Genomic DNA, 13,719 nt, shown 5'->3' with positions numbered 1-13,719 from the left:
ACAGGAATTGGTATTTGTTTTTACAAAAGGTTGTTACAACATTAAACTTCATACATAATTTTAAAATCAATTTTGTTTACTTTTGTGAGAGTGGATAGGGAACATATTTGGTCCTAGTGTATTTTTAAAATTTAAAATTTTTTAAATCATAATTTAAAAAATAGAGCTTCTTAACTAAGCCAGAATAGACTGTAATAAGGAAATCAGGATCATCTATAAAAGGAGTTCAAATAACGTCCCGTCATGAAAATAACTGAATGTTTATGAGAATTGTGTGGTAACCGCAACCCCACACCTAGTTGGATCAAACACTATCTTGGAACGTCTGTCATCTTTGGATGAGCCCTTTCATATGATTGGATGGCCAACCCGGAAGCGCATCTTGTTTGAACGTCAGGATCAATTTGATTGGTGCGTTTCATGACTTTTAAATTCCAAACGGCTGCGCGTGCTCCAGACACTGGAGAGGGATTTTCAAATAAGTAGTAATCGGTATTTACTGGTGATACTACCGTCCATACATCCTTAAAAGGTCTTATCGTTTCAACCTGAGTGTCCAGTATTGTTCAGGTAGGTGGTGAATTTTGACCCTATAGTAATTCAGTGTGTAATGGTTTTGAATTGTTTCCTCAGTTTAAACTGGTTGTAGTTTTTCCGTTAACAGTTAGCCTATTGCTAACTGTTCTTGACGATGTCTTTGTTAAAGTAAAAACTTTTACTTTCCGCCGTGTTGAAGCCTAACTTGAATGGGTGTTAGTGGTGAAATGCACCGTAAAAGTATTTATAATTAAACAGAAAGGAAAACATGAGATCGTTCAGCGGATTGATTTACTTTCTGATCACATGCTAACAGCTATACTGCTTCACGAGCTATTTTCAGAGTTTCAGTCTGTAGTCATATCAATACGCCTCTTTATATATAATATAATAAAAACTGTTAAGTATATCTATGGAAAGTGGTTTTTGTTGTGTAGTCTCGTGTTTTTTTTCTGAAATTGAAAGTTGTCCGTTTAGTTTAAGTAATGATTTCGGTGCCCCCTGGTGGTCATATCGTGGCAACGCAGTTTTATTATTTTTAACCTCAACAATTAGTTGAAATTTCACTTTTTGGTGATGTACTAAGTGACATTTTAGTTAATTTCTGTTTTGCAAACAGCTACACTAACACAGCTTTGGTCTTCCAGTGTCTCTCTTGTTTTTGTTTTCTTTATTGTCCTTCTCACATAAACTGCACACCCATACCCCAGGCTATTTTGTGAATCAGTTCAAATGCTTCATAAACAGCCTTCCTTCATATCAAAAACCTACAAGCATCTCCATTTATCTCTACATTCTAACTAAATGGCTTTATATTTACCTTTTTCTAAATGGGTGATACCAAAATATTCAGACCAATTTAAGAAAGGTTACTATTTGCCATTGCACAAAAACATTTTTCTATCTTAACTTGACTATATTTTCTTTCTTCTCCTGAAAACATCTAAGTCAGAGATTGTGTTCGCTTTCATTTCCTTAAAAATAAAATGGTCTTCAAATCAAACACAACAGTGCGGCCTCAGTTTCTTTACTCTGTGAACTACAGGGTCACTCTGCTGTCACGAGCCTCAACAGGAAGAGTCTTATCATCTGCATGCAGCTTTCCGAGTGACGCCTCATGCAGAGTGGCATTAAGTCTCCCATGAAACTTCATTTTGCTTCTTCTTGTCTAACAGGATGAATTCTGTGGATGCCAAAGAGAACTCTGCGGTCATCCCAGCAGGAAAGCACAGCAGCTTGTCTGAGGACATATTTTCTCTGGATCAGCCCACAGGGAGGTCGTCCATCCTGCGTCATATGGAGAACCTGCCCAGTAAGACCGTGCCAAGGGACTCCAAGGTACAAAACTGTTAGTTAATTCATCTAGCACAGCGTATTACTTCAGATCTACGGGTTATTAACACAAGTCAGGTTTAAAATTATGCTTTTTAATAGATTTTGCAACAGGTGATCATACTTCCCTGACTAAATGTCTTTTTCAGGTTTCTTTTCAGACCCCCAGTAGAGATCCAGTGACTAGAAGGATTCTTTCCCCCAGAACCTCCGTCGTTATGCCCAGAGTGGACGAGAACATGAAAGTGATCGGCTCTTTTAATTTGGAGAAATCGGAGTAAGAAACAGATTTTATGCTTCCAATATGTCTTTAAATAAAACAATAAGTCTGCCACAATAACACACTTTACTGGTTGATGATTTGTCCCAGAAATTATTAGGATAAAATTGTAAACTTAGACACTATTTTCAAGTAATATAATAGCATGATAATGGTGCAAATTCACCCTTTTTGAAACTAATAAATTCAAAACTTTTTACACAAGTCTCTGCAGTGGAACTGGAAGATACTTTCAATATCCAAAATAAAACAACCAACCAAAAGCAATAAATAAAACAGAAATGTAAAACACATATGCACCATTATTCTATGCGCTGTCTTAATTATGTTGTTCTTTGCAGGAATACAATACTTTGATTAAAAATGAAGCTAAAAAAACAACTAAAACATAAATAAAACAATGTCTCTATAAATAAAGTTGTCCTTCAAAAATACTTAGAATCATAACGGAAATTACCAGTTCATCTTAACTGATCAATTACGACAGGCTTAAATAACTGTTTTTTTTGGTTTTTTTTCAGCACCTCACCACATGAACCAACTGAACCTCCAAAACAAGGTAATTTATCTGAAAAAATAAACTATTTACCTTATTTTGTCCTGTGTCTAAATCAACCGATAATAAATTTACTCTCCCATCAGATCCGTCATCGTTCCCCGACGACAACATGCCGATTCAGAGCAGAGGCGACTACCAGCTGGATTTTGATAACCTGGACGTCATCAACCCCTTCCAGGGCTCCAAACAGATGGCGCTGTCTCCCTTCAGGCCTGCCGATGATCCCAGTGAGGCCCGGCAGAAGCCCACAGAGGAACCGGGAGCCGAAACCCCGCTGGACGACACGCTGCCCTTCACGCAGTCTGTGGAAAACTCGCTGGCAGACGTCTCCACGGAGAGCAGCGTGGTCATAGTGAATGTGGCGAAGGCAACGGAAGAACAGGACGTCATCTCAGCTACTCCTGATGAAAAGCAACCTGGTGACGTGTCTGCAAGCACAGGTCAACAGGAAGCATCGGGCAGTTTCACCGAGGACGGCTCTCTTCCAGCAAATGGATCCTACAAACTGGATTTTGACAACCTTGACACAATGAACCCTTTCCAGACCGGAGGCTCTAAAATCCAGAACTCGCCTGTTGGAGTTGGAAGAAAGGCGGCAGAGGATGATCCACCTGCAGAGGAAAGCAAACCCAATGATGAGGAGAAAATCCTTCCTCCAGAGGGACCAATCAAACTCGAGTTCAACTTCAGCGACGGCACTGAAGTCAAGCGGAAGCCGCCGCCTAAAAAGCTCGGCAAGAGATTCACCGACGGAAAACGTAAAGAATTAAAGCCGGCGTCTGATTGTAAACCATCCGAAGAGTCCGCTGGGAAAGCCGGACCTGGAGACGCTGCTGTGCCCAAAGCTTCTTACTCCAACTTTGAGAAGTTCGATGATCCGAACTTCAATCCATTCGGTACCAAAACGAGCATCGCCGACTCTCCGAAGGGCAGCGGCGTTCCCAGCCCCGTGCAACAGGAGCCGGACCCCGCAGAACAAACAGGGTTCGTACAGGTCCTGGAAATCCTGGAAAATCCTTGAATTTCAATAAAGTGTTTGATATTCAAATTGCACAGTTTTATAACAAAATGCTATTGTATGTTTGATTAAATTTAATAATTTATTACAGTTATTTACAGTTTAAACCAAATATTTTCATACACCAAATAAAAATTCACCAAATTTTTTTTTTCTTACTGTCTGAAGTTAAATCAGACAAAATTTTCTTTTTATTTTATGCCAGCTAGAATTACCAAAATTATTTATATTTGTTAAATGCCAGAAAACGTACAAAGAAAACATTTTCAAAGATTTTCTGTAACTCTGGACTCGATCTGAGCTGTTATTTTTTAAAAACTTTTTCCCTGCAGGGCTGCAGAGATGTTGCCTCCTGCTGAGCCTCGCGACGCTTCGGTGAGCAGTGATTCAGTTTGCTGCAGCTCTCAAACTTCCTTCTCTCTTTGCTTATTTACACAAACTTAAATTTTCCTGAAATGTCAGATGGGGGATCGCGTGGTTCTGTCAGAGAAAGACCTGGACGGTGAAAGCAGCAGCTGGAAGCCCCAGGTTCCCTTCGAGCATCAGATGAGCCCTCTGGACTCCAATGAAGAGTTTGTTCCTGGAAGCATGTGTGAGTGAACGCTGCTGCTCTCCTGGTGCTGGAAAGTCGTCGGACACATATTTGTTTTTACTTTACTGCTGTTCTGTTCCAGTCATGCCCAACGACTTTGATGAGCAGATTGATTACCTCGAACAGTTTGGCTCCAGAGGTGTAAGTACAGCACCGTAGCTAAATTATCTGCATTTCTGCTGTGAAGATATTTAAAAGGTTTTTTGTCCCTGCGCAGTTTAAGGAGTCCGCACTGAGGAAGCAGTCGTTGTACCTAAAGTTTGATCCCCTTCTGAGAGAAAGCCCAACAAAACCTGCAGGTCCTGATGCTCAGCTGCTCTCTGCTGCCCCTGCTGGCCTTTCTGCACGGTATGCTTGTACTACCATCTTCATTTACGCTGATTTGTTGCCAATGGATACTGGAGGAGACCCTTGCATACAGTACAGACCAAACGTTTGGACACACCTTTTAATTCAATGAGTTTCCTTTATTTTCATGACTATTGACATTGTAGATTCACACTGAAGGCATCAAAACTATGAATAACACGTGGAAATATGCACTAAACAAAAAAATGTAAAACAACTGAAAATACCCCTTATATTCTAGTTTCTTCACAGTAGCAACCTTTAGCTGTGATCACTGCTTTGCACACACTCTGCATTTTCTTGATGAGCTTCAAGAGGTCGTCACCTGAAATGGTTTTCACTTCATAGGTCAACCTGCCCTGTCAGGTTAATAAGTGGGATTTCTTGCCTTATAAATAGTCATGAAAACAAAGAAAACCCATTGAATTAGAAAGGTGTGTCCAAACCTTTGGTCTGTACTATACATTACACCACCCATAAACATCTAAAAATATTGTATTTATCAAGGATAAACACTTGACAATACTTGTAACCTGTGTTTAATTTAAAAAATATAGCCAAACAAACTAAGCTAGAGATGAATAGCCCTTTTTAGTCAACTGCAGTTTGTTTGTCTAGAAAGTCCAGTTTGTTTTGGAAAGTTGTGAACATGAAATCAAACTGATGCGAACTCTGGAACGTCTGAAAACCTCTATCTCGGTTGGGTTGAAGTGAACTTTGGTACGGTTCAATGCCTATGTGAACGCCAGGCCGGCCGGCAGACTGCTCCAAAAGCAGGAAGCGAACTGCAGTGCAGGGCATTGTGGGTAGAAACAACCAAAACAAATGTGAGAGTCAAACGTTGATGGGAGAAATGGTTTTTGCCAAAGAGAAATCGTACAACCACTAAAATCTGAGCCTGCTCCATTATTGTTTACAGTAATGTCTTCTTCAGAGGTTTTTGTGTCATTTTCTTCAGTGGCAGCGCCCCCAGAGGGGGGGAGGGGAACAGGTGTTTCAAAGGGTTTAGTTTGTTTTGACACAGAGAACCGCAGCAGCTGAAAATGTAACAAAAGTTGCAATTTTGGTCTGGAGTCTATTGGACTATCAGGTGTGAAAATACTCCAACTCTGCTGTCAAACGTTATTCCATGTGAGAGGCACATCTGCTGTGGAAATTATCTTTAGCAAAGAGTAAGAAAATTTGTTTCAAAAACCAGAGAACGGATACATTTTCTCTGTCAACATTTCTTCTAAGGCTTTGCAGCGGTTACAAAACGGATTGCAAGCATACACGTTTTCTTTCATACGGGAAATGAAACATTCAAGGACATTCATGGGAGACAAACAAGAAACAATTAAATGACTATTGTAATACAGAGTTCAGAAAACTTTCCCATGAGCAAAAACCATAACACTGTTACATGTTGATTCACTCATATTCACTGTAACCTTAACATTTCCATATGACATCTAAACTGTAACTTTTAGAAGTAGCTAAAGCTTTAGCTACTTTATGTGAAAATCAGTTGCAGTGTTTAGCTGTAAAGGTAAGAGTTTCAACATGTAGGTGTGGTTTAGGTTACAGAAGGTCTGGAATGTCGTAATGGAAGATTTATAGGAACCCTGTGAGTTTCGTCTCTCTGCTATTTAAAGGGAGCCTGCTCCAGCAGGAATGACCCTGACCTTTATAGAGTTATGTGTTGCTAAAATAAAAGCAGAAATGTTGTCTTTAAATGACATGAGTGAAGATTTTGTCAGCTTGTTGAAGCAAAATTGGGATTTTAATGAGCTGGAGCGCCAACATTGTTGGGTTTTTAAGGTGGCAACAGTTTGAAATGGGCAACTTTTTCCAAAAAGGTTAAGATGTATCTGGGAAGGAGCAGTTTTATTGAAGGTTTGGCCAAATTAAACCGGTTTATGTGAGAAAAAGGGAATTAAATGGCCAGGCTAAAAATGCTGCATGATGAAATTTAGATCGGCCTCTGAGGAACAAAATGAACATCAGAAGCATTGTTATGATGTGCTAAAGTGTCAGAAAGAGTAGGAGCTTCTTAAAGAGACGGTGGCCAATTTTAAAACGTCAAATTTAAATTATTTTAAGTTATGTTTGATATCTACATTTTTAACAACTCAACATAATACACTTTTATAGCTCTTCATGTCTGGAAAATCCATGATACCTGTACTTTAACCTGCTAAGTTAGGAGTGAACTTCATCTTCTACCACAACATTCAGTTTCTTTTAGACATTAACATTATAATTATCTTACAGGTTCAGTGAAGCAGAGAAGGAGTCAGCCGAAAGCTCACAGAAAGATGTTTTCAAACTGGTGGAGGACGTAGCAGCTGCCGTGAGTCTCAACCTGAATCTGAGTAAAACAGTTTGGTGTCGGAGCGCCTGACTGGTTTCCGTCCTTCTCTTCTTCTCTGTCTCAGCCTCCAATCCTGCAGAATCTCATCCCTCCGTTCCCCAAACCTGCAGAGGAAGCCATTATTGAGGTTCTGAAGTACAGCCAGAAGGACATGGATGCCGCCATTGCGAGGGTGCAGGCAGAGGTTTGTCTTTTTATGTCACTCTGGTTCTGTTCTCACTCGTTAATCAGATTTAATCTTAAAAGTAAGATGATACTTACTTTGGCCTTTTTCGAACAGGCCAAGGAGAAAGAGGAGCAGTGGAACGCCAAGGTTAAAAAGCTGCAAGGCGATGGTCAGGAAATGAGGTGAGCTTTGAATGCTAACTTTGTTTTTTTGCTATTACAAACTTCCTAAGCTGCTTGGAATTAGTTTTTAATGATATTTAGGTCTAGAAAAATAAAAAATGTTAAGTTTTCCTACTCAAGTCCTTATTCTGCATCTTTATCTACTTTAAAATATGGTAAATACATTGACAGTACAGTAACCACACCATCTATGTACTTCAGTATGAATGAAAAACATTTATAAATCAATATTCATTATTGCTTTCCAAATTTTTTAAATTCAGCTTAAAAATCAGAATAACTAAAAATAACTAACATGATTACTTCTGCCATTTCTCAGATTCCCTTTTTATTCAATTTTAAACCTTATTCTGTTTTTTTAAGTACTTTTCTAACCAAAAGTTTTCTTTTTTTGTGTGTGTGTTTTTAATTGGAACCTTTTGGTAGTTTATTATTTTAAGATATTAATTTTTGGGGGTGGGGAGTAAAGTTTTACAGCATATTATGAAATTGCTCCTCTTCATTTATTTTCTTCACTTTTACGGATCTTAAAGTAGTTATTTTAATTAAGGACCACTTATAAAACCACTGTGGATTTTTTCTTATTTATAGAACATGAAGATAGTCAAACTGAATTATAATCTCAAATTTCAAGTAAAATATTCTTCTTCAATAGAAAAGTAATGGCAGAGTTCGAGCTGCTGATTGCAAATATGAATGGTGAGTTTATAAAGCACATCTGATTTCTTTTATTTTATTTATTTTGCTCTGGTTTTGTCTTCCTTAAAAACCCTAAAAGCATTTTATTTTTCCTCTGGAATAAATTAGCCAGTCAGGAGAAGGAGAGGGAGGAGGCGCAGAAGAAGCTCAGCCAGGCTCTGATGGAGAAGGATCAGGTCTCCGGCGACCTGAACGGCATGGAGCGGTCGCTGGGCGACATGTTAAAGAGGCTGGAGAAGTACAAAGAAGTGGTGGAGGGCTACAAAAAGGTCAGATTCTCAGAGGAAGAACGCTACCAGTTTGGTTCTTGATGGCAGCAAAAAAACAAATAAAATCCTTTTTCTTCCTCTGCCAGAATGAAGAGACGCTGAAATCCTGCGCACAGGATTACTTGGGAAGGATAAAAAAGGGCGACCAGCGCTACCAGACACTGAAGGCTCACGCCGAGGAGAAGATCAACCTGTAAGAAGCCAAGACTTAGATTTGGTTTTAGCTACGGCATTAGCAACCAACACATTTTTTTTTCTGTAGAAAATATTAGAAATACTTTTAAAGATGCAAATAAACATCAATTCCCTTTTTACATAAGAAAATATTATATTGCCTAAAATGCAATAATGTAGCGTTCCTTTAAATAAATACTCTTGTATTTATTTAAAGGTATTTAAATAAATACACTTGTATTTATTTAGTTGCAGATGCGTCCTTTGCTTCAAATAATCTTCTACCATGTGAAAAGTATGATGGCGTATTAGGGCATCATAGATGGAATTAAAAAAGAACAAATTTCTGAAATATTTAAAAAATTTATAAAATTTGACTTTCAAAAGTCACATTTTTTTATTTTGTAGCAAATTTTAGATTTTTCAAACTGAATTTTTCAAGATTTGTTTTGTAGCAGATTTCTGAGATTAATTTCTAAATTTGAGTCTTTTTATTATTTTTTATTTGCAATAACCCTAATAATTGTACTAGTATTTTTTAGTTCTTGATTAATTGCAGCTGTTATTTTTTTATTTTTTACAGCAAATGGCCTCTTTTCAGTTTATAAGGTTTGGTTAACAATTGATTACCAAATTGGTTGGCTATTATTTCAATAGTCCAGTCATTGCTGTTAATCAGATAAATAGTTTTGGCTGTAGAGACTAAAATTTACTCTCTTTTTTTCTTTTTTTTTAGCGCAAATGAGGAAATTGCTGAGGTCCGATCGAAATATAAGGCGGAGCTTTCGGCTCTGCAGGCCCAGCTGCGGCGGGAGCAGCTGAAGACTCAGTCGCTGGAGAAAAGCCTTGATCAGAAGGTGAGTGATCATCAGTGTGAACTGATTTATATGTATATTTTTTTAAATTAAAAGAAAAATTTTAAATCTCCATGTGAATTTGTTTCAGGGAAAAGAAGTGGAGGAGCTCACCAAGCTCTGCGATGAGCTAATATCCAAAGTGCAGAAAGGTTGAACTCAACTGTAAATACTTTTTGTTTCTGCTTCACTTTTCTTTGTTCTGTTTTGTTTTAATAGACTGTATAATAAAGAGAATTTACAAATTTCAATATTTTCTCTTAAGTCTCGTTTTATTTAAAATGGTACCACTAGAGGGCAGTGTTAGGCTTAATTTGTAACATGTATCCAGTAGTTAAGGATGCAGATGTAACATTAGAGCATCGTTATAGTTTTCTGTATTCGCTGTTCTGTCCTGTCATCTGTCTGGAGCCGACGCTCGTTCCTGCAACTAAACAACACAAAGCTCCCCTTCTTCCCCGAGCAATCACAGGCTCCTGTCACATCACTCCCACAGCGGGACAATGCGCTTCCTGAATGGTGAAAGGAAACCCTACCTAGATTGGACCTGAATGAGGCTGGAGGGGGAGAAGATGCTGCCGGCTCGGTCGGTCTACACGTCAGTCATCTAAAGAGCCACCGTGAGACTGGGACCTGTGTCTGGACACGACCGACCCGGCACTCTGCGTCACCCACGGACACTTTAACCCATTCAAAGGGAGACAGGATACTGGGGCAAACCCCCACATGATCTCATTCTGCACCCCTAACCAACAGGAACAGATTCAGAAGCACATCCTAGTTTGTTTGTTTTTTTAAAAAAAAAGCTTCTTTCAGTAATGAAATTTAAAAACTGAAAGTTTGATGATTTGTTACCACAGTGTGACCAGGTCACACGATTATGTTAATTTTAAGGTTAAGCAGTACAAATGATGGGAATTCTGTTTCTCTTGTAATTAGAATAAAGCACAAGACCGATGTAAAAGCTACAGCTAACTTCTACAAACTTAAAACTGTTTCCATAGCTGCGTTTCCATTACAAACGTGTGCAAAACTGTTGATACTCCACTAACGTTGAAAAAACGCAATTCTGCAATTGCAGTGTTTTCATGTTAAACAAGAAATGTAATTAGAATCACACGTGAATAAATTTAAGCAATAACCACTTGCTGTCCTGTTGGTTGTTTCCTCCAGTAGTAACATCCGGTTGTTGATCACATGACTCCTGCGCAAAGGAAGTGTTTCCCGAATTTTGAAACTACTTCACCAGCTGCCAAAAACTTTTTTTTACATTAAGCAAATTTCCTTTTGAAATGTCAAATTCCTCTATTTTAAGGCTAATGGAAATGCAGCTCATGTCACAGTAGTTTCCATTTACATAGTTTGAATTAGGGCTGTTGTAAACAAATATTTTAGTAATCGAGTCCATCCATCCATCCATCCATTTTCTGTTCACCCTTGTCCCTAATGGGGTCGGGAGGTGCTGGTGCCCATCTCCAGCTACGTTCCGGGCGAGAGGCGGGGTCACCTTGGACAGGTCGCCAGTCTGTCGCAGGGCTAGTAATCGAGTGATCTATTAAAATAAAATATTGGTAAATCTAACATAACAGAAGTATTACTATCGGATATCAGTGTCAGTCAAAATTTTCATATCTGAGCATCCCTAACAATAACTTCTGTAGTTTAGAAAAACCCGTAACAATGGCTCACTTTCTAAGTTAACCTGAAGTTATACAAAGATCTGAAATTATATTAAATTTAATGATAAAGAGGCAGGCTCACAAATACGCTTATAAAAAATGTGTATACTCCAGCTTTTCGTTTATATATTCATCTCCAGTCAATTTAATAGATAAACTCTCACCTTGCCCAGACATTTATAGCTCTTGTGTTCATGTTAGCGACGGGATTTGACGCCTTAGTTCGTCACAGAAACTCATCTACCAGCTGCGTTCCGCCACACATTTGTTGCGACCGGGGTAATGTGAAATTTATTTTTCCGGTTCGTCCGTAAAGCTACGCATCTAAAGCACAGCCGCCCGTTCAGTTTATCTGCTCACCTGTATAAATAATCCCGCCGTTCGCTCTGAACCGGTAGAGGAGAAAATCCGCCGTACTCCAAGCATCCCCTCCCCCCATCATTTTAAGGATGCTTATTGGTTCCCCGATAAACGACAAAAACCCAGACATAATCATGTAAATCATAATCAGTAAAATCAGTAATCAGTAAAATCCTCCCAGGCCGAACCTGAAAACTGGACGTTATGCTGCTAACTCTTAGATTTCGTCAACAACTCGCAGGCGGAAGCGAGAGCGATGCGCAACGCAAATAACGGCCCGGCCGGAACACGGAGCGCTGAATAATAAAACATAAATAAAAATAAAACATAACTTAACGAAGCTTCGAGGCAGATAAATTTTCCTCGAGGAATTTTAATAATAGAGGTACTCGAATCACTCGAGGAATTATTTTGAATATCTTTTTGATATTTAAAATGTATTTGACTTGATGCATTTAACTGACAAAAACCCCCATAAAATTAAATAAATTATTTTCAAGTTAATGAACTTTCAGTTAACTTGGTGTAAAATATTTGCAGCTTGTGACTACAAAATATATCCATGACATTTTTTGAGCTCCTTTCAGTTGACCAAAAGTGCTGGAGTTCTCTACTTGGGTTGCTAGGTAACAAAGCTGGGCGTTTGGGGTTGCTAGGTAACCTAGAACACCTAGAAACATTAACAGCCAAGAAACTGCTCTTAAAAAATAATTTTAAAAAAACCGCTTGGGCTGTTCTTTAGCAAAGATTGAGGCCCAAATAAACATTCAAAATGTCCAAGAAAATGAACAAAAATGAAAAATTACATACAGAAAATGCCTGCATACGGGCATAAATTGGTTTAAAATGATGAAATCAAAGGGTACAATACACAAACGGTATACTTTATTAATATTACATAGATACGAAAAATGACTTACTCTGAAAAATAAACCTTTGATACATTTTTAAGAAAATAAATTAAATATTCTGACTACAGCTTAATAAACTGTTGTTGGATAAGGAGGTGGTCTCTGCCGGTTCGTCCCAACATGCTAAAGTCTAATAATGGGAACCTACAGAAAGAAAGTTAAATAATAAAGATTACAGAGGACCAGAACAGTTTATATGGAGGGTGGGAACACAATCCTTCCACCCTTTGCAGTCTTTGGCAACGTCTGGATGCCATAAACAGCTACCAGTGGGAGTGGGATGGAGAACGGTAGTGGTCAGCATTCCTAACAAATGCATCTTTAACAAACACAACCTGAGTCGGAGCTTTAAACCAGCCCTTCTGTGAACCTTTAGTACCCTTTTCGTTTGCATCCTCCGCGCTCGTCGGGCCCAAATATCAGTTTAGGAAAACCCAAAGTCGGCGTAAAAGTGGTGTGAGCTTCTAACAGGTAGAAAAAGCACCAGAATGTGGAAGTTTTGTTGGGTGACACACACTTTTCTGGGTTTTCCAAGCAAGCGTTCTGGAAAGAAGGATGGCAGTTCAGGCTAACACTGAAAATGGATGTGCTGGTGCTGGTGCACCTTCCCGTCCACGTGGGAGTGGGTGTGCGTGTGGATGTCCGTGTAGATTTTGGGGTAGATTTTGGGTGGGACGCTGGGTCCGGCCTGGCTGAGGAGCAGCTGCTGCTGGGCCAGGTAGTCCTCGTAGTTCAGGCAGTCTTTATCCGGGCTGGAGGACGGCACCGGGCAGCCCCGGTCCCGCTCTCGGTACGGCGCGCGGTGGGAGCTCTGTGTCGGCGCGCCGCTGGGAGGCGGGCAGTGCTTCCTGCTCTGGCAGAACCACAGCAGGACCGTGGCGAAGATGAAGACTATTCCAGCCGGGATGCCGATGATGACGGGCCAGGGGAGGGAGCTGGTGTTGGACGGGAGCAGGGACACGGGCGGCTTCGTGTCTGCAAAGGGAGGAAACATAAATATGGAAGATCACAACCTGATTCATGAACTCATGAATAAATGGCTGCTTAAATATTGCGGGTTTGGTTTAGAACATTTACATATGACATTATAATGCCTCAATATTACATTAGAACTACCTTAATATTTAACTCCCTCCACAGATTCAGTGTCAGATTCAAATTCCTCAGAAAAACACAGATTACTTTGAACTAAAATCTGCCTGAGGTGTAAATTTCATGCTTACACTGCAAAAACACAGAATCTTACAAGGTATTTTTGATCTAGTTTCAGGTGCAAATATTTTATTACATATAAAACTAAATTATAACTAACTTTTCAGCAAGAAATACAATTTTCTTATAAGTTAATATATAAGTTAATAATTCCTTATTATTGATTAAAAGATTACTACTTCCACTTACAGTTC

The 13,719-nt window shown here is 39.1% G+C and overlaps 2 protein-coding genes across 2 annotated transcripts in view; one reads left to right on the top strand and one right to left on the bottom strand.

Moving 5' to 3' along the window:
• Positions 1-417: 417 nt before the first annotated feature.
• On the top strand, positions 418-9,614 carry tacc3 (transforming, acidic coiled-coil containing protein 3). The gene is made up of 17 exons (XM_028001501.1): positions 418-570; positions 1,713-1,875; positions 2,019-2,146; positions 2,671-2,708; positions 2,792-3,692; positions 4,059-4,101; positions 4,189-4,318; positions 4,401-4,459; positions 4,536-4,666; positions 6,920-6,998; positions 7,084-7,203; positions 7,300-7,367; positions 8,023-8,066; positions 8,175-8,335; positions 8,422-8,528; positions 9,246-9,366; positions 9,455-9,614. Exons 2-17 carry the CDS (start codon positions 1,714-1,716, stop codon positions 9,518-9,520), a joined length of 2,358 nt encoding a protein of 785 aa, XP_027857302.1. The 5' UTR covers positions 418-570; position 1,713; the 3' UTR covers positions 9,521-9,614.
• A 2,651-nt stretch (positions 9,615-12,265) lies between these two features.
• The window catches only part of LOC114133941 (fibroblast growth factor receptor-like 1), a 46,642-nt gene continuing 45,188 nt past the window's right edge, over positions 12,266-13,719 (bottom strand). The window contains exon 7 of the mRNA XM_028000102.1: positions 12,266-13,288. Within this exon, the coding sequence (XP_027855903.1) occupies positions 12,882-13,288 (407 nt within the window). The 3' untranslated portion in view covers positions 12,266-12,881. The remainder of the gene's footprint in view (positions 13,289-13,719) is intronic.

This window comes from Xiphophorus couchianus, chromosome 19 (assembly GCF_001444195.1).
Source record: "Xiphophorus couchianus chromosome 19, X_couchianus-1.0, whole genome shotgun sequence".
Taxonomy (NCBI): domain Eukaryota; kingdom Metazoa; phylum Chordata; class Actinopteri; order Cyprinodontiformes; family Poeciliidae; genus Xiphophorus; species Xiphophorus couchianus.
This window is presented reverse-complemented; position numbering and strand designations above follow the sequence as displayed.

Bases quoted from the DNA above. Each gene is read 5' to 3' on its own strand.
- tacc3 (XM_028001501.1), top strand. From the start codon at position 1,714: ATGAATTCTGTGGATGCCAAAGAGAACTCTGCGGTCATCCCAGCAGGA. The intron at 4,102-4,188 runs GTGAGCAGTGAT...CTGAAATGTCAG, and splicing joins CTGAGCCTCGCGACGCTTCG to ATGGGGGATCGCGTGGTTCT. The intron at 7,368-8,022 runs GTGAGCTTTGAA...CTTCTTCAATAG, and splicing joins GGCGATGGTCAGGAAATGAG to AAAAGTAATGGCAGAGTTCG.